This window comes from Carassius carassius, chromosome 16, assembly GCF_963082965.1.
Source record: "Carassius carassius chromosome 16, fCarCar2.1, whole genome shotgun sequence".
Lineage (NCBI taxonomy): Eukaryota > Metazoa > Chordata > Actinopteri > Cypriniformes > Cyprinidae > Carassius > Carassius carassius.
Window position 1 is genome coordinate 2148012 of NC_081770.1, and position 21214 is coordinate 2169225.

Below are 21214 nucleotides of genomic sequence, written 5' to 3' on the forward strand. Positions count from 1 at the left end.
GGCGCTGGGAATCGAGAGTCGAATCCAAAGGAATCGATTCCATCAAATATCGACTCCTGATTCAGAGCCTTTTTTTCCGTTCTTTAAATCTTATCTATCGGTGTCTCTCAAATGGAAGCTGCACACAATAAATTCACAAGTCGGTACTGATCATCTGCATCTTTCTTTGAGACGCGCATTCACCCCAATCAGGCTTGATAAAAGACGTAATTACCTGCAAACACAACACTTTTTTTCCACGTTGTGAACAGGTCGTAACATGTTTCTTTTTTTTCAACAATTAAGATAAAGCTGCCAAAGTTTTGACTTGAATTTGAAAACCAGTTGTTTAGTGTGTCTTGTTACGGATTAGACAAACATTTTGATGGTGGTTTTAGCCACAGAATTATAACTGAACACATACTATAGAAAATAATTAAGTTTAAAACAAATACAATCTTCTACCTCAGCTTCAAAGACTGTCTTGTGACAGATTTATGTAAGAACATTTTGCAACGTATTTAATACAAATGTTTTTGTTTGTTTGTTTTTTGACTACATTTTCAGTGTTTTAAAAACGTTTTTTTATCACGTTCATAAAAAAAGGTACTTACCACCCCAAAACTGGTTATTTACATGCTCCAATCAAAATGTTTTCTTAACAGTATTAAATATGAATATTCATCTTATTACCAGTCCTTATTTACATTTCGCCTTACTTGTAGCGTTGCTGACCTCTGGTTATTTTCCATTTTATAAGCCTATGTTAACATATGAAGGCTTATTAATTTATAATACACACAAATTTAGTCACTCATCGTATTTGTTCACAAAATATGAAAAGTAGCCTAATATAATATGGGTAGTTCACACAAATAAAAACAAGCCAAAAGCATAAATATATACCAAATAAAACATAATTTCAATTAAAGTACAACACATGAAAACTATGCAATGACTGCCAAATTTGAATAGGAGCACATTAACAAAGTCCAATAAATTTCAATGCATAGACATTTTAACAGAGAAAAAGCAGCATTTAATTTCAACTAGTTAAAAATTATTTTATTGCAGTTATAACAATAATCATATTGCAGTCTTATTACTTGTTTTCACTTAACGTAATGTTTATATTATAAGGATTTTGTTTTTCAACACAAATTACAGGTATATGGCATCGAATTTAGAACTTGTTTAAATAATATATAATAAAGAGTTTATAATGGCTATTATTGTTCAATAAATAATATTTTATAATATCTGTGTACCTGTGTTAAAAACCCTTTTTAAAGTCTAGGTGAAAAATAAAGGGGTGCAACATTAAAACACTGAACGTGTACTGGAAAAAAAACAACAACACACATTCTGTCCTAAACTCGGCAAAGTGTCTATTTATTACAGTGATCAGGCAAAACATTAACCCAGATTATTATTTACATAACTTTACAAATTATATACACTTTATAATCAAACAAAAATAGAGATTTACAAAAGAACGGGGAAAAGGGAGAAGAACAAAACCGTGCCAAAACAAAGAAAGAAATGAAACAAAACCAATCTTGCTATAAACAAAAAACCTTCTAATCTAACTCAACCATCAATATTCACAAACAAACCCCTATATAAAAGAAAAGAAAAATCTTCAGCGTCAAAGACGCCCTAAATAAACTACGCTAACTACCAGCCAAAGAAAACATACAATCAAGCGGCACGAGTCACTAAACTAGTGTTCTATACAAAATTGACAACCTCAGTGTGGCACATGAATATCACGTGATATCTTGCCTGTTCTTTTCCCTTTCCCCGTTTACTCACATTGGTTTGACAACCAGGTAACGGAAACGGTGAACACCTTAGAGAGAAGAACCATATGATTAAAGGCTACTTAAAGGCTGCACCCTTTAATCATATGGCGCGTCCTCATTAGTGAAGCCGCGCGTTGTCGTCACTTAACATTTTCCTTGATTGACAGAATTCGACAACTCCCGTTCCCGCGTCACCCTGCTGAAATAGAAAGTAAAGATGGAAAGAGAAAGAAGGGGAGGGAGCAACAACATCATACCCAAAACACAATTATAACCTGGGACGTAACAACCTGATTAAATATCAGTGCTTTCATTGCAGTGTATGTCAGTAAGTGACAGCGAGGGACTGTCTTCATGAGTTAGTAAACCATTCATACGGTGCTGATTCATTCGGTTATCGAATCTGTGACCCAGCAGATTTAATGACTTTAGTGCTGCTTAGCTCTTAGCTTAGATCTTAGCTCAATGCAGTGTCTACAGGGTCACATAATTCAGTGCAACACCGAAAAGAAACAAGGTTGTAAAGAAGTAAATTGTCTAAATCAGGGGTTCTCAACTCTGGCCCTAGAGATACACTTTCCAGCAGAGTTTAGCTCCAACCTTCATCAAACACACCTGACTCTATCTTTCTATTAGGACAGGGTTCCCAAATTCAGTCCTGGAGGGCCAGTGTCCTGCAGAGTTCAGATCCAACGTGCCTTAACACACCAAACGCAAAGTTTCTAGTGTGACAAGTAAGAGCTTGACTAGTTTGTTCAGTTGTGTCAGATTGGGGTTGAAGCAAAACTCTGCAGGAACGAGCAAATGTGGGAGTATTGTGTACTTAATTAGATGTATTCTAGCAAACAAGGTTTAACGAATCTTACACCTAACATACAATATTATGGTCAATTCACACTTCTGTCCAGGTTGTCACAACATTTCTTGTTTTTCTGTCTTCAAAAACTGCCCTAAAATACAATTTGAACATCAACTGTGATTGTTATAAATATAATATGAGTCTCTAACATTCACAGTGCTCAGTACTTTTTTATCATCTGTGTCTGGTTTTCTCATTATGTTGGAGCCCTTTGTAGGTTGCTGTGTACCAAGTGTCTCAGCTGAGGCTCTCTGTCAGAGGAGAAACAGTGCACACCTGTGTTGGAGGAGCTATCCCTGGTCCTGAACATCACAGGGTGGCACTGATGCTGCTGAACATGGTTCCATAGAAGTGAACATATATATTGTTTTCCTTGTTTATCTAAAAGTGCCCTTTTTCTTGTTTTAAACCTAGCCAAAAACCGATGTGACTGCGTTTCCATGTCTATCCATGTTCATTTTTCCCGTGAACAATGCGCTTTCACTTTAATTCAGCGCCTGCAGCACAGCAAAAATAGACTCTGACAGAAAAATAGAATATGAGCCTTTTTTATCACTCAAGTCACTTATTAAACGTTGCTAAAAAGTGCCAAATAAATGTAAAAAATTGCTAAATTTGTTGCTAGGTGCTTTTTGGAAAAAAAGTTGGTAGTGTAGTCTGAAAAATTGCTAAATCTAGCAACAAAATTGCTAAGTTGGGAACACTGCCCTCACCGCGCTTCGCAGTCGCTGCTTAGAAGTGCAACATTGTAAAGGGTCCGTCTGAAACAGTGTCGCGCGGCCGCGGCGCAGCATAACGTTCGTTCTGAACGCTGAGTAATTAAATACACCGGTATGGCGGTATATTCAAAATTAACATCGTAACGAAACTATACACCGGTTTTCGGTATGAACCGGTTTACCACCCAGCACTACTAAAACATACCAAAATTTAATTTGAAAGTGAACTATCTCTTTAAATGAGCGAAATGTCACAACTGCTGGACTCACCTCAGAAGGAACAAGGAAGGATACCATTGGTGACGTAATGACAGCGATGCGAGAATAAGGGCTTATCAAAACAGTTTTTTTGTTTGTTTGTTTTTTTGCCCCAAGAGACGTTAATTATAACTTATCCTTAAATATGTTATATGCTTTCACACAAATGCAAAATGTATAAATATGTTGTGCATATTTGTTTACCACACTTACGCAATTGTGAATTAAAAGTCCTTCGTGTTATTACTTAACTTGCCAATTAAAAATATTGGAATCAAAACACGCCAAATGGCGCTCGCAGTCGCAAGGAAAGAACATCTGTAACATTTACAAGAATCAAGCTAAAACAGCAAGCATAGTAGCTCATGACTAGACAATAAAACTGGACGATAAAAGTGTGTGATAAAATGAGTTTAATACATGATTTAATACACCACTTGAAAAGAGGAGAAGCAAACAAATGCACTGTTGCAAAGCTACATTATACATTTACCAAAAAAGTACACTTTTATAAATATAAATAAGAAAGTTATTAAACTTAAGAGTTAAACAAATTATAAGTAAAACAAAATCATAAAGCATAATGACATGGATTATGAAGCACTATAATATACAAGAAAATATTAAGATGATGTTCTTTTGGGAGAAACTGATCTGAATCTGACAGTAAAAACAGAGAAATGTGAAAAGAAAGGATATAAAAGTGAACCCTGGTGTAACAGTGAAACCAGGCAATTTCTACACAAAATTTTTATCATTTTTATGTATAAAATAATTAATCTCAAAAGGAACGAAAATGTAGGCAATAGTACTAAAGTTGTCCACCAGAGGGAGCTACAAGATAACAAAACCCTTTTAGGTCTCAGTTTAAAATCTGTCAATCATTTAACAGACTGGCTTGTAGGAGATAAAACTACATGATAGTATATAGTTCATTATCATCACGTTTATCAAGTCAAAGAAAATTAAATAATCTGTAGTCATGAAAATGGAATTTACAGTATAACGAAGATGTCACAAATCGTGCATGTATGGATGCTCATACATCTGTAAATATGTATGCTAAATATCTGATGTATAGATAAAGCAAAAGCAGATATGTGTCTGTGAGTATTAAAGCACAAAGAGACTGCTATATAAATAATCTGCTTGTTTCTGCATGTGTCTGAATGGTGCCGTTTTATTTCCTACACACTGAAGTTTGCATGATGCTAATAGTGTTTTAAATGTCTACACAATCATGCACATCAGCAGGGCTGAGAGAAAACTTAAAGATTTCCTAGTTTTATTGAAGAAAATCCATTGTAAAATCCATTCTGCAACTCAAAGGTCCGCTACAACCCGTCAAAATAAAAGTTTGATTTAAATTGAAATTATGACAGAAATATATTAGCATTGTACGATGTACTTCAAAATTATATTAACACCAATAATATTATTCTTTATAATAATTAATTTATTTAAACATTATTAAGGAATATCGTATTTGTCCATGTTGTATCTTAATATACTTTTGTTGTGCAGAACTTTGCCAAAAATTAAAGTTCTTACAATTTCATTTAATATCATTTTTAAAAATGTATTAAAATGTTAAAGTGTTATATACGCCAACATACAGTCAAACCTAAATTTATTCAGACACCTTTAGCATTTCTCACATTATCACAGTTTATTTGGTATAGTTTAGGAAAATTGTAATTAAATATGACAAGAACTCAAGAGTTAAGCTGTGTCAGGAAAAATTCATGTGTCAAATACATTTTTTTGGTAACAATTTTTTTTTTATCAGTTTTACAGTTTTCTTTATGGTACATAAAGGTGTAATCGATCAAATAATGCATTGTTTTATATATATATATATATATATATATATATATATATATATATATATATATATATATATATATATAACCGTAAAGTATTTTTCAAGTGTCTTGATTATATTCATTAAAACTTAATTTCTCAGCTTTGGTTATGATTACTCATGTGCATATTTGAAGTAAATGTACAACTTTTCTGCACCATCACAATCAGACCTGGGTCTCATCTGTGTCAGGCAGTAAGACTTTATCTATCAAGACATTTAAAACATAAAAAAGTCTAAAAAGCAATCATAGCAGGCAATGGCTTTCAGATAAACCCCAAATTATTAAATTAATAATAATACTGATTAAACTATTGTCGCAAGTAGCATCATTAGACATTAAAAATGGTCAATATAAGTTGATAAAATACATGATTACTTGAAAATTTGTGAGAAGATTATTGATTTACGACCAACCCAGTGCATCACAAATGGTCGAGCATTTATAAGATTATAAGATTAACAATTAAACACAAATACCAGATCAATGTCTTTCCTAAAACTAAGATGGACTCTTCTTCAGGTCACTTTGTTGTCCACACGACTAAAAAGTCCACTTTTTCATAAATGGAGTAAAAAAAAAAATCTAACTTGAAATTATAAAGCATAATGAGAGATTATATTATGAAGCAAATTGAGAAACAAGAATAAAACAATTAGATGATGTTCTTTTGGGAAGGAACTATCTATGAGTTGATCTGAATCTCTTGAAAAGTCTTGAAGTCTTGAACTTTATTCACCGTGACAACTTTGGACTTTTCTTTCTTGTACACATCTGGAAAAAAAAAAATCTGTTTGGTTACTGTATTATCTTCATTAGCCAACTACTAATCAATCATTAGTTTTGCACTGCAAACAATAAAAGTAAACAATTAAGCTGTTTCACTTCAAATTCCATATTTGAGTTCAATAAGTGTGCCATCACTCATTGTGGCTTTCAGACACAGACTCAGATTTATTCTAAAAAAGTGAAAAAGATCATTTAAAGTCGTTGTTGTGTAAAGCATCAGGCATTACAAAAAGTAGGTTCAGCAAGAAATATTTTTGGTTTGATTATGCTCTTTTGGACCATGTGAGAAAATGGTGACAGAATTGTCATTTTTTGCAGGGTGAACTATAACATTAATCATTTATTTTCTTAATTTTATTATTATTACTATGAAAATATGAAATTATTTCTTTAATGAAATGATACCCTAAATAATAAACTAAAACTGCGTAGGTGGAGGTAATGTCTTAATGATTAAGTCATCGAGTCATTTATTCATTCATTTGGTTTGTATAAATGGCTGATTCATTCAGGAGTGAAGTAAATGGTTCTTTATGAATGGTTCATTGAATCATTAGGCTTGTTCGGTGTGTGACATCATCATCACCATCAGACCGACCGTTGTGTGTGACATCATCATCACCATCAGACCGACCGGTGTGTGACATCATCATCACCATCAGACCGACCGGTGTGTGACATCATCATCACCATCAGACCGACCGTTGTGTGACATCATCATCACCATCAGATCGACCGGTGTGTGACATCATCATCACCATCAGACCGACCGGTGTGTGACATCATCATCACCATCAGACCGACCGGTGTGTGACATCATCATCACCATCAGACCGACCGGTGTGTGACATCATCATCACCATCAGACCGACCGGTGTTTGACATCATCATCACCATCAATGTCAATGTCAATGTCACCTTTATTTATATAGCGCTTTAAACAAAATACATTGGTCAAAGCAACTGAACAACATTCATTAGGAAAACAGTGTCAATAATGCAAAAATGATAGTTAAAGGCAGTTCATCATTGGATTCAGTTATGTCATCTCTGTTCAGTTAAATAGTGTCTGTGCATTTATTTGCAATCAAGTCAACGATATCGCTGTAGATGAAGTGTTCCCAACTAAGCAAGCCAGAGGCGACAGCGGCAAGGAACGAAACTCCATCGGTGACAGAATGGAGAAAAAAACCTTGGGAGAAACCAGGCTCAGTTGGGGGGCCAGTTCTCCTCTGACCAGACGAAACCAGTAGTTCAATTCCAGGCTGCAGCAAAGTCAGATTGTGCAGAAGAATCATCTGTTTCCTGTGGTCTTGTCTTGGTGCTCCTCTGAGACAAGGTCTTTACAGGGGATCTGTATCTGGGGCTCTAGTTGTCCTGGTCTCCGCTGTCTTTCAGGGATGTAGAGGTCCTTTCTAGGTGCTGATCCAGCATCTGGTCTGGATACGTACTGGATCCGGGTGACTGCAGTGACCCTCTGATCTGGACACAGACTGGATCTGGTGGCCACGGTGACCTCGGAACAAGAGAGAAACAGACAAATATTAGCGTAGATGCCATTCTTCTAATGATGTAGCAAGTACATAGGTTGTTATGGGAAGTGTTTCCGGTTCCGGTTTACCTAATTAATGCAGCCTAAAAATCCTTTAACGGATTTGGATAATAAAAGCATATTAGTATGTTATGTGTATGCCAGGTTAAAGAGATGGGTCTTTAATCTAGATTTAAACTGCAAGAGTGTGTCTGCCTCCCGAATAATTTTAGGTAGGTTATTCCAGAGTTTAGGCGCCAAATAGGAAAAGGATCTGCCGCCTGCAGTTGATTTTGATATTCTAGGTATTATCAAACTGCCTGAGTTTTGAGAACGTAGCGGACGTAGAGGATTATAATGTAAAAGGAGCTCATTCAAATACTGAGGTGCTAAACCATTCAGGGCTTTATAAGTAATAAGCAATATTTTAAAATCTATGCGATGCTTGATAGGGAGCCAGTGCAGTGTTGACAGGACCGGGCTAATATGGTCATACTTCCTGGTTCTAGTAAGAACTCTTGCTGCTGCATTTTGGACTAGCTGTAGTTTGTTTACTAAGCGTGCAGAACAACCACCCAATAAAGCATTACAATAATCTAACCTTGAGGTCATAAATGCATGGATTAACATTTCTGCATTTGACATTGAGAGCATAGGCCGTAATTTAGATATATTTTTGAGATGGAAAAATGCAGTTTTACAAATGCTAGAAACGTGGCTTTCTAAGGAAAGATTGCGATCAAGTAGCACACCTAGGTTCCTAACTGATGACGAAGAATTGACAGAGCAACCATCAAGTCTTAGACAGTGTTCTAGGTTATTACAAGCAGAGTTTTTAGGTCCTATAATTAACCCCTCTGTTTTTTCAGAATTTAGCAGTAAGAAATTACTCGTCATCCAGTTTTTTATATCGACTATGCAATCCATTAGTTTTTCAAATTGGTGTGTTTCACCGGGCTGCGAAGAAATATAGAGCTGAGTATCATCAGCATAACAGTGAAAGCTAACACCATGTTTCCTGATGATATCTCCCAAGGGTAACATATAAAGCGTGAAGAGTAGCGGCCCTAGTACTGAGCCTTGAGGTACTCCATACTGCACTTGTGATCGATAGGATACATCTTCATTCACTGCTACGAACTGATGGCGGTCATATAAGTACGATTTAAACCATGCTAATGCACTTCCACTGATGCTAACAAAGTATTCAAGTCTATGCAAAAGAATGTTGTGGTCAATTGTGTCAAACGCAGCACTAAGATCCAATAAAACTAATAGAGAGATACACCCACGATCAGATGATAAGAGCAGATCATTTGTAACTCTAAGAAGAGCAGTCTCAGTACTATGATACGGTCTAAATCCTGACTGGAAATCCTCACATATACCATTTTTCTCTAAGAAGGAATATAATTGTGTGGATACCACCTTTTCTAGTATCTTGGACAGAAAATGGAGATTCGAGATTGGTCTATAATTAACTAGTTCTTTGGGGTCAAGTTGTGGTTTTTTGATGAGAGGCTTAATAACAGCCAGTTTGAAGGTTTTGGGGACATGTCCTAATGACAATGAGGAATTGTCCTCATTGTCATCAGACCATCAGACCGACCGTTGTGGGACATCATCATCACCATCAGACCGACTGGTGTGTGACATCATCATCACCATCAGACTGACCGGTGTGTGACATCATCATCACCATCAGACCGACCGGTGTGTGACATCATCATCACCATCAGACCGACCGGTGTGTGACATCATCATCACCATCAGACTGACCGTTGTGGGACATCATCATCACCATCAGACCGACTGGTGTGTGACATCATCATCACCATCAGATCGACCGGTGTGTGACATCATCATCACCATCAGACCGACAGGTGTGTGACATCATCATCACCATCAGATCGACCAGTGTGTGACATCATCATCACCATCAGACCGACCGGTGTGTGACATCATCATCACCATCATACCGACCGGTGTGTGACATCATCATCACCATCAGACCGACCGGTGTGTGACATCATCATCACAATCAGACCGATCGGTGTGTGACATCACCATCAGACCGACCGGTGTGTGACATCATCACAATCAGACCGATCGGTGTGTGACATCATCATCACAATCAGACCGATCGGTGTGTGACATCATCATCACCATCAGACCGACCGGTGTGTGACATCATCATCACCATCAGACCGACTGGTGTGTGACATCAAAGAACCACAAGAGCTTAGAGAGCAGACGACTCCTTGTGCTTTTGAATCGCTCTCATGGTACTTTGATGTCAAACACCGATTGGTCTGTGCAGCGCCACTTCAAAGCCAACGCGACTATGGCCAATGGTTCAACGTGCCAAATGGTTCACCAAATTCGTTCAAAACGTGGATTAAGAAATGAAATTCCTCTGTGGGTTGCTTGGAGATGAACAGTTCTGATTTGTCTTTATCTTCTGGTTGGCAAAATTGAGCAAAACAGACAACATTGTGTCTAAACTAACACAATATTAACTTCTTAATGAACTGTTGTATAAGATGAGTATCACATTTGAACTCGAGTAATATTACACTTAGCCTACTTCTCGTGCAATATTTTTTAAATATGTAATGTAAATATTATACACAATTTCAAACAGGGGTGTATTGCCCCATATCTTGTATTTTAAGGATATTCTCTAGGCTCTATTATGCAGTAAGTTGCTCTGCTTCATATTAGTCACCAATCGACTGCATGAAATGACAGATGATCCACACAGATCTGGGGCGGGCCAAGTGCATCTAATGCATTAATACAAACCTGATTCCAAAAAAGTTGGGACACTGTACAAATTGTGAGGAAAAAAGGAGTGGAATAATTTACAAATCTCATAAACTTATATTTTATTCACAATAGAATATAGATGATATATCAAATGTTGAAAGTGAGACATTTTGAAATGTCATGCCAAATATTGGCTAATTTTGGATTTCATGAGAGCTACACATTCCAAAAAAGTTGGGACAGGTAATAAGAGGCCGGAAAAGTTAAATGTACATATAAGGAACAGCTGGAGGACCAATTTGCAACTTATTAGGTCAATTGGCAACATGATTGGGTATAAAAAGAGCCTCTTACATACATACATTTATAAATTCGATCTGATGCCATTTTCATTTCATTGACAATATACCATTTTAATCAGCAATGGATTATCAAAATTAACAAAACCCACACAAAAATTTAACTTTCAGGAAATTATATAGCCTAAATACATTTAAATTGGCATATCTTAAGTGAACAAAATCTATACATGCTGAAGTATCAAAAAACTGTGTAAATGTTTCAAATGTGTCAATTATGGGCAATAAATAACAATATATATCAAAAGAACAGTACACTTTTTGTACACTGACAAAGTGTTGGCAGATTTACTCCTGGTCAGGCCTTAATATAATCAGATTACAAAACTACCACAGACTAGCATGAGTTAGGGTATCTGCTCCAGAACTAATAATTAAGGTAAATTAATTGATTGTTTCACAGTCTTCCAAATGTGTAAAACAAATCAAGGATGAATGCTTTTATTACTTGCTTCTTACTTGACTTAAACATTTAATTATTAGTTCTGCCGTAAAATGGCCTTTAAAGATGAATTACTTGATTGATGACATGATTTCGGTCACCTGGTTTAAAAAACAAACACTTCTCCCACTATAACCAGTAGACAGAAGGCCACTCATTAGCTCATTTGCCATTTCCACTCCCTTATATAAGCTAGTTATTTTAAGTTTTGCGTATGGATTTAATATAAAATGCTAATTTAATGCAAGATTTTTTTTTTTTTACTTTTATTGTTAACCATTTAAACAAAGGGAACATTTTGCCCAGACACCAACATCTAGAAGGATTTGTCATTTACCTGTTTTAACTAGTTAACTACTTGAAAATACAAAACAATTTAAGTTAAATATTTATAATAATTATAATGTAAAAATGACAAGTAATTCATGTTACAACTAAAATTAAAAAGTAACAACTGTAGAGGTTGCTGAGCATATTTTGAAAAAGGTTTGCCAGATGTTTTGTCCCGTCCGTTACTTCTGTTATCACTGTCAATCACAGCAATTTCAAGAGTGTCTCACGGAAGAGTTTAGTGAATTCACTCCTGTAGTTAAATGTGTTTGTGACTCTACACTTTGTTATAATAAGAGTGTGTATAACTCAGTCAACAAACAAAACTAGATGTGTTTTAAGGGATAGTGAGTATATTTTGACTAACTTACATTAAACCCCTCTGATTGGTCAGTGCTTTCAACAAACATGTCTGTCATTGGCTACAAAACTCAACACTGCAAAAACATGGTGTAAATAGATACATTTGCATTTGTAATTAGAAACCATTGCCTGCTTTTCAGCGGGAACAGAATACAGACTGACGAGTCAAAAGTAAAGCATTAAGTTGAAGATTAACTCTACTTACTATGATTTCGGGCTGTGGATGATTGTTTTATGTCTCTGTAGAGTAGATGATTCAGTGTAGCTCTTCCCGCATTGATCACATGTGTATGGTTTCTCTCCAGTGTGGATCCTCTCATGTTTTTTTAGGTTTCCTGAGTGATTGAATCCCTTGTCGCAGTGTGAACACTTGAAAGGTTTCTCTCCAGTGTGAGTCCTCTCATGATTTTTCAGGATTTCTGACTGACTGAATCTCTTGTCACAGTGTGAACACTTGTAAGGCTTCTCTCCAGTATGAGTCCTTTCATGCTTTTTTCAGACTTGATGAAGAACTGAATCCCTTGTCGCAGTGTGAACACATGTAAGGTTTCTCTCCAGTGTGAGTTCTCTGGTGCATTTTCAAATGTTCCTCTGTAAAAAAGTCTTCTCACACTCAAAGCACATATAAGCTTTTTTGGCAGTATGTCTTTTCTGATGTGTTTTTAAACTTTTCAGCAGTGGAAAACTCTTTCCACACAAAGAACATAAATACAGATGTTTCTTCTTTGTATGAAGTGTCAGGTGAATCTTTAGGTCAGAAGACCTTACAAATCCTTTGCCACACTGATCACATGTGTACGGTTTTTCCCCAGAGTGGATGTTCATGTGCTCTTTAAAGCTGCGTTTTATTATGAAACTCTTCCCACACAGATCACATGTAAACGGTTTCTCTCCAGTGTGGATGTGCATGTGCAACTTATGGTTTGCTGATTGTGTGAAACTCTTCCCACACAGATCACATGTGAATGGTTTCTCTCCAGTGTGGGTCCTCTCATGTGTTTTCAGATGTTCTGATAAACGGTATCTCTTGTTGCAGTGTGAACACTTGTATGGTTTCTCTCCAGTGTGGATCCTCTGGTGTGTTTTCAGATGTCCTGATAAACGGTATCTCTTGTTGCAGTGTGAACACTTGTAAGGTTTCTCTCCGGTGTGAGTCCTCTCATGTGTTTTCAGATTTGCTTTCTGAACGAATCTCTTGTCACAGTGTGAACACGTGTATGGTTTCTCTCCAGTGTGGATCCTCTGGTGTGTTTTCAGATGTCCTGAACAACTGAATGTCTTGTCACAGTATGAACACTTGTAAGGTTTCTCTCCGGTGTGGGTCCTCTCATGTGTTTTCAGAGTTGCTCTATGAACAAATCTCCTATCACAGTGTGAACACATGTAAGGTTTCTCTCCAGTGTGGGTCCTCTTGTGCATTTTCAATTCTACAGCTGTAATACATTTAAAAGAGTTTGATGTTATCATGATCTACAGTGCATAATATCATCCAAAGATTCAAAGAATCTGGAACAAATGTTGTGTATTTTTATCTGCCCTGTGTCTGAGGAATCACGCAGTCTCTGGGTTTTGTTTCCAGAAGATAGACTTTATTTCAGAGAGAAACAAAGCCGAGATCCTCTTTGTGAGAAGATCTCCCGAATGCTAGGTAGCATCTCATTATATACCCTATACAGGGCGTTTCCAAATAGTCAAACTTTTCCTTATGCTTGCAATTTTGATACCTCCCTAGGGACTTGCTATGGTAAAGAAAAGAGGCCCATTGCATATTTTTCCAGATGATTCCTATCTGTGGTGGTCAGGATGTTATTTGCAGACATACACTCTAAAAACTAATTCAGAGGACCTTTAGTCATTACTTAAATTTATATATCGTTTTGAAATAAAAAATCAAGTTCTGAGATACTGTTAGACTTTTTAATTGTAATTGTTATTTTATTGAGTTGGGATGACACACAAATTATGCCTATTGATGAAATATACTATCATGACTTGTCAGAGCTTAACATTTTCAGTTAATCAAAAAACATTTAATTTTAAGTTCTGTTAATGTAAAAAACTATTTGATGACGTGTAAATGGCCCACAGTTTCCGCGCCCATGTTCAAAACCAAACGACGAGATGAGATGAGTGAAGCATATGAAGAATGGTAAGTAATTTTATGCTTAATTACACATATTCACATTTGCTCAGGATTCAGTTGGTGGTAGCCTACTGTAACCGAATACCGAAATCTGCAAGTCCTTACTCTAAAAGTTAAGGAAGTGTTGATAGTAACGTTATAGTCTGTGTGCCGATGTAAAGTTAGCTAACCTTATAGTTGTAGCCTGTCACTGATTGAGTAGCTACACTATTTGTTCAAATACTTTGCTTGCTCAAAACCAGTCGGAGTTATGTAAGGCCCTATGAATTCCGTTTTATTTTTCCTAAATTTCGTTTTATTTATTTTTCCAAATTTCGTTTTTTACCATTTAAATTTTTTGGAATTCCATTTTTTTTATCTTCTGCTCGTATTTTACTACAAAAGAGTGTTTTTTTAAGGTTTATGAATAAAATGTAAGATAGACATGTAATCAATAGGAATAAAAAATGCGTTCGATAAAACGTTCGATATATTTTTTTTTCTTCGTCGGAAGAAACCAGAGGTTGCGAAGCAAGTTTGGTTGCATGAACAAAGGCACTCGCTCTCTGGTAACCTAGCAACGTAGGGAGTGACACGTTAACAGCCAATCATGCAACAGTTTGGCTACCCAATATTGTTGTCTCGTGTTGGATTCTTCAGTAACAGAACCTACTGTCTATGAACAGAACCTGCATGGAGTGATAAGTGGAAAGCCTTATTTGATCGGTGAGTGATGTAAATTACTGACTGCTAGTTGTGACAGGCGTCCGCGCATGTTACTGAGAGAACAAGCAGAGAGAGAGAGAGACCCTCCTCCGGCTGCGCGCACGCTCTCACAGTCTTCTGTCTTGCTCTCCCTCCCTCGTGCATATTAATCAAAATTGATATTACTATCAAAATCAACTGAGAATTGACACGATGATACATCGGAAGAAAGTGTAGTGTAGTTGTAGTGACCATACAATTCAACTGAATGTCTGATTTGAATTGATAAGTACAGAGGTTAATTTCTAAGAAAATGCTTGCTTTACGTTGGACAGTAATGGTAATACAGTTCATTTTAAATGTTTTGAAAGGGAAATAAGATGACTGTTACATGTATGGTTAAAAGAGAAATATATCACAATTAAAAAATGGTGCTAAAAAGATTAATAGTGATTGGAAAGCTGTTTAAAAATATGCATAATTACTTAAAGTCAGTAATTTCATGTGTGTTATTTAAAATATAGATTATGAATTCATGATGAATAATTGTTTTGTTTGCACTAAAATATCCATCCTCCGTGAGCAACCCTTATAATTTCCTTGACATTTTTGTGTTGTAATTTATCCTATTACCAGCATTACAAGGCTTGCTTTAAGATTGGCCCCCATCATAAAAAACACACTTGGCCACTGGTGGGTCACCCTACCACGGCTGTAACACGTTTAAAATAATTTTACTTAATTTATCTCTCTACTCAGGTCTTCAGTCTCTTTGCCGTGTGCCTTGCAAGGACAAAAAACTCGCCTTCATCTTCTCTTGGTATCCTGGTGTCGTGCACCAAGGTTTCAAGTTGAGACTTGGTCAGCCTCTCAGGACAATCCAGACATCTCCTTCCCCTGAGGTGAGGAGCGGTCAGAGTCCATCTACAATTAGTGACAATGACACAGGTGAAACTTACTTAGTTACTGAATTGAAGAAATACTGAAATTGAATGAAATTTAAAATACTGTCGTGTGTGTGTGTATGTAGGCGTGGCTTTCTGCCATGATCCAGTACTAAAGAAAGCCGTGAAGAGATACAGGGTGAGACAGAAACCAGTTGTGTTCACACACACACCTCCTTGAATCATTTTACTTAATTTATCTCCCTACTTAGGTCCCTAACTAACACTCTTTTTGTTATTTATTTTTTTTGAAATCGTGATTTGGGTTACACTTGAATCAGGACAACACAGTTGAAAGGTTGAGAGAAATTGCCATTCGCTGCCTCATAGTCTATCTTGAAGAGGAGGAAGAGGACCTTTTCAAACAGTACCATGTAAGTAATTGAGTATACTTTTAATTTTTACTTTTGTTTGCACTGCATGTCTCTGTAGCCTTCCCATGTGGAGATATTGCCGTTTCAATCCCGTGGACCAGCCTCCTGTGGGCTAGGCTTTGAAGTACATGGTCACCCTTCATTCCCTTATGCACGTCACCCTGAAGAGCTTGAGCCATGTATTTTATACTTCCTAACATCTTTTAATTTCTTCAAGGATGTGGAGGAGCTCGACGGAGACTTTGCGATGCAAGTGATGAAGATTGCCATCATCGATGCCTTCTTTTGCTGGATATTTTTCCTTAAGTTAGTCAGGAGTATGAGCAGTCTGATATTGATGAGAGAAGAGATGATAATGTAAGTACTGCCAAAGTTTATTGATAGAAAGTTTGCTCATTTGATGTTGAAATTAGTGCCTGGAATGTACAGCCACCTGTAATTTTTTTTTTATCATTTTCATGTGTACATAAGAATGGTGGTTCATGCACAGGGTTTTACTTAATTTTATAACACTGTTCCTCCTCATAAAACTTCTGGGTACAAGATTCAAGATTTTTATTCGTCACATACAAAATTATAAATAGCATATATAACCAGCAGTGAAATGTGACTCAGGTCCGCTCCATGGACAGTGCAATTATTAAAGACATGTTTTGTGTCTTAGGAGAATGTAGCCTACAAATGCTGCTGTTTGCACTTTTAAGGATTTAGTGCTAAATAAATAAATATAAAAAAAATCTATCAACCTTTCAGAATGTGTTTGTCATCTTTCTGTTTTCCCTCCTGGAAAACACAGGAAAATGTCTTTATTATAGGACAGGGCTCAACTTAATTATTAAGTTAATGTTACTTAGAAATGTGTTTTATTGTGGCCAAAAAACTTCTTCACCTTACTTAAAACATTATGTTGGCTCAACTTAATTACTTACATTCATGTTGGAAATTATTAAGTTCATGTTACTTATAAATGCGTTTTACGGTGGCCTAAAAACTTCTTCACCTTACTTAAAACCTTATGTTGGATCAACTTAATTACTTGCATTCATATTGAAAATTATTAAGTTCATGTTACTTAGAAATGTGTTTTATTGTGGCCTAAAAAGGTAATTCACCATACTCAAAACATCGCTTTGAATTAATGTAATTCTGCCAGTAGTCTTAACATAAGACTTGATTATACTTGATTGAGTAAAATCTTATTAATAAAAATCTTCCACACAATCTCTGTGCGTAAGGGTCAAGGCCGGAAAACCATACTGGATGCCCATGATCTTCGGGCCCTTAGACAGCACTGCATCACATACAGGAATGATATTGTAATGGTAACGCTGTTTTATTTACGTGTCTGTGAAGAGAGGTGACAGAGACCAAGATGGCAGAGAAATCACCATGTATATTTTCTTTATTTTACAAAAGCACATTATTTTGCTGTTATTATGACTATACATACCCAGACCGTTTGCAGTTTGAAATGATACCTTATTCTTATCTGTATGATCAAAAGTGAAGCAGTATTTACAACCCCAAATCAGAAAAAGTTGGGACAGTATGGAAAACGCAAATAAAAAAAGAAAGTAGTGATTTCTAAATTTACTTTGACTTGTATTTCACTGCAGACAATATGAACACAAAATATTTCATGTTTTGTCTGGTCAACTTCATGTCATTTGTAAATATGCATCCTTTCCTGTCATTCAGACCTGCAACACATTTCAAAAAAAGTTGGGACAGGAGCAATTTAGGGCTAGTAATGAGGTAAAATGGTTAAATAATGATGTGATTTGAAACAGGTGATGTCAACAGGTGATTGTAATTATGATTTAGTACAAAAGCAGCATCCAAGAAAGGTCTAATCCTTTAGGAGCAAAGATGGGCCGAGGATCGCCAGTTTGCCAACAAATACTCTGGACCAAAGAAGAAAAGGATCATCCAGACTGTTACCAGCAACAAGTCCAAAAGCCAGGATCTGTCATGGTATGTGGTTGTGTCAGTGCCCTTGGCAAAGGTAACTTGCACTTCTGTGAAGGTACCATTAATGCTGAAAAGTACAGAGATTTTGGAGCATAATATGCTGCATAATATGCTGCCTTCAAGAAGACATCTTTTTCTTGGGACGTCCATGCATATTTCAACAAGACAATTCAACATAAATTATGTTGAAAACAGAGTACATTTTTTTCAGGTGTGTTTGATAAAAAAAAACATTCAGAATAGTAGCATTTATCCGAAATAGAAATCTTTTGTACCATTATAAATCCCTTTATCATCAATTTTGATCAATTTAAAGCATTCATCAAAGAATCCTGAAAAACATTTACTCAACTGTTTTAAATATTGATAATCAGCAAATCGGCATATTAGAATGATTTCTGGATCATGTGACACTGAAAACTGGAATAAGGATGCTGAAAATTTAGCTTTGATCACAGGAATAATTCACATTTAAAAATATAAAAAATGTAAAATATATTTCAAAATTTTAGTAACGGCTGTAATCAAAGCTTCAGAGATAAACTTATATAAAGCACCTGCGACGTTTTGATTTTGTAATGTTCAGTGCTCATGTCTATTCAACGAAATCAAACGCCACAAATATATCTATTTATGGGAAACACTGGTAATTTATATCGAAATATTGTAAATGTCTTTAGAAATCATATCACTGTTATTTATGCATTTATTTTTGTGCTTAACTCTTTTTATCTTTAATTCAACAAAACAACATCAATTCAAAGAAACAAAACAGGGAAGGGGGAGCAACAGCCATTTCAATAATTTTACAATCTGTAAATCAAAGAAGTAAACTGTCATATTAGCAGAAACCATAAAAAATACAGCTCCAGGTGACCCACGACAGACACCTAAAGTTTCTCCTCCATCATTGCAGTCTCTGGACTTTCTAAACAATGATAAACTTTTGTCACCACATCAGAAGGCCCGCCTTGCCATTCATTCAATTGGACAATGGAAAAAAAACGTGAATGACGTCAGGCACCTTTCCACTCAGAGTTGCCTCTTTTTTTTTCAACTTGAGGCAATCAGAGCACTCCTCCAATAACACAGGGCACCCAGGCTCATAAACATCAGCAAAGTGTTACTGCCAACAGAAATTAATTTTATAAAAAGCTGTGCTTCTGTGACACACTGGTCACGGAGGGGAAAAATGCTTGAAATAATTCAGTAATAGTCTGCAGCATCTTCACACACAGATGTGATATGCCTCTGTAAATAAATACTATTTAAATTCACTTCTTGCACACTTTAATCCTCTTTGTATGTAACATGGAATTAGAATCAATATCCTGATGTCCACTGCAGGGCACTTACATTCGAACAGAACAGAAGTCCTATGTGATAACAGATACATAATAAATATGCAGAGCGGGGGTGGGGAACCGCTGCTTTAGATTAAATAAAATATATATTTATTATTTATTTAGAAACCCAAACTGAGCAAAAATAGCAACTTGCTGCATTTAATTAAATTCATGCAAACTATAACATTATGCCATTGGTATGCCCACAAAGATTTCAGGATGAACAAATCAATGTTTCTCAAAACACTGTTGTATCATTATTTGATACATTTTAACACAATTTTTGCTAATTATTTTGATCATGTTGTAGGATCGATTTTCTTTTGTTCAAATTGATAATTAAGAATCCTTAGAAATTAATGTATTAAATATTATTTTTATGAGTTATTTAGTTTTAAGAGGATGACATTTAATTTTATCTTTTAATTTCTTTAGTGTGTTTAGCAACCTGTTTGTTCTTCAGTGTGTTTGGTTCTGCTGGGTTCTGGATCTCTCATGTTCTCTCTGTCTTTCAATAAACTTAGAAATATAATTATAATTCTGTCAAAAAGTGCTGTACTCGGCAGCACAGCTTTAACTTTTTGTGCAGACATTAGTGTGCTTATTTGGCAGTTATATTGGCATAGTAATAGTAGGTGTATGTTGTAAAAATGATTAAATAAATAAATAAATAATATAAAAAAGCACCATTAGAGTCCGAGCAGAGTAAAATAAATGTTATAAAACGTCTCTCTCTCTCTATCTTTACAGTTTTTTTTCTGCTCCATTTCTGTCTGCCATTAACCATATAGGATATAACTGAATATTTTCATATCTATGAAAGCACAAAGAAACACGCACATCTTCATCACTCTAAAAGATTAACACAAACTTTAAAGAAACACACACAATGGTTCGTGTCCGCATGACTTTAGTTCCCTGTGATGTTCCTCTCCTGTCGCCAGAACAGGCGCATAAATAGTGTTCTATCCGATGAGAACAATTTAGAAAGAACCCCGTAGGATGTTGATTAAACAAACCGTGTGAAATGTTTTTTTTAAGGATGTGTAAACAAGCGATATATATCTGAACTGCTCGACTCACCTCAGAAGACACAGCAAGCGCACGCTGATGTCCGGTTCATGAACGAATCCTTCGATTCAACCGATTCTTCTCAGTGACTCGGTTGAACCAGTTCACCAAATCGAACTGAATCGTTTGAAACGGTTCGCGTCTCCAATAAGAATTAAGAAAATCCACAAATAACTTCTTCTTCTTCTTTGACGTTTAATGGCGGTTGGCAAACCAGCTTTGGTGCATATTCCGCCATCTACTGGGATGGAGTGTGAAGCACTGATGTCAGAAATAAACAGGAGAGAAACAAACAAAAAATATTACTTCCACCTACCCTACCTTTCTGTATTTTCTTATATAAACTTGTTGCTTTAAAAAAAAGAGCTTCATATCCTTTGAAAGAACTATTAAGTATATTCGGCAAAGTTAAAGAATGCCAACAGAAATTAAATCATTTTTTTATTTAATTCTTTCCCTTTCATATGCCATACAATTGATTATTACATGCTCTACAGTTTCTGAGAGTCCACATTTATTGCACTGACCAGAACCATGTTTCCCTATCGATTGAAGTGATTTGTTGAGGGCAGAATTACCAATTCTTATATATAGATATATATAGATATACCTA

The 21214-nt window shown here is 35.9% G+C and overlaps 1 protein-coding gene and 1 pseudogene across 1 annotated transcript; both read right to left on the reverse strand.

Annotated features, from left to right (window-relative positions):
- Positions 1-21214, reverse strand: part of LOC132159290 (zinc finger protein 271-like) — a 147312-nt pseudogene that overhangs the window by 119004 nt on the left and 7094 nt on the right.
- LOC132159408 (zinc finger protein 726-like) lies at positions 12530-20798 on the reverse strand. The gene is made up of 2 exons (XM_059568913.1): positions 20614-20798; positions 12530-13501 (listed from the first exon to the last, which is right to left on the reverse strand). The coding sequence occupies exon 2, from the start codon at positions 13485-13487 to the stop codon at positions 12648-12650; it is 840 nt and encodes a 279-aa protein (XP_059424896.1). The 5' UTR covers positions 13488-13501; positions 20614-20798; the 3' UTR covers positions 12530-12647.

Excerpts from the sequence above, each read along its gene's own strand:
- LOC132159408 (XM_059568913.1), bottom strand. The coding sequence starts at position 13,487 with ATGCACAAGAGGACCCACACTGGAGAGAAACCTTACATGTGTTCACAC.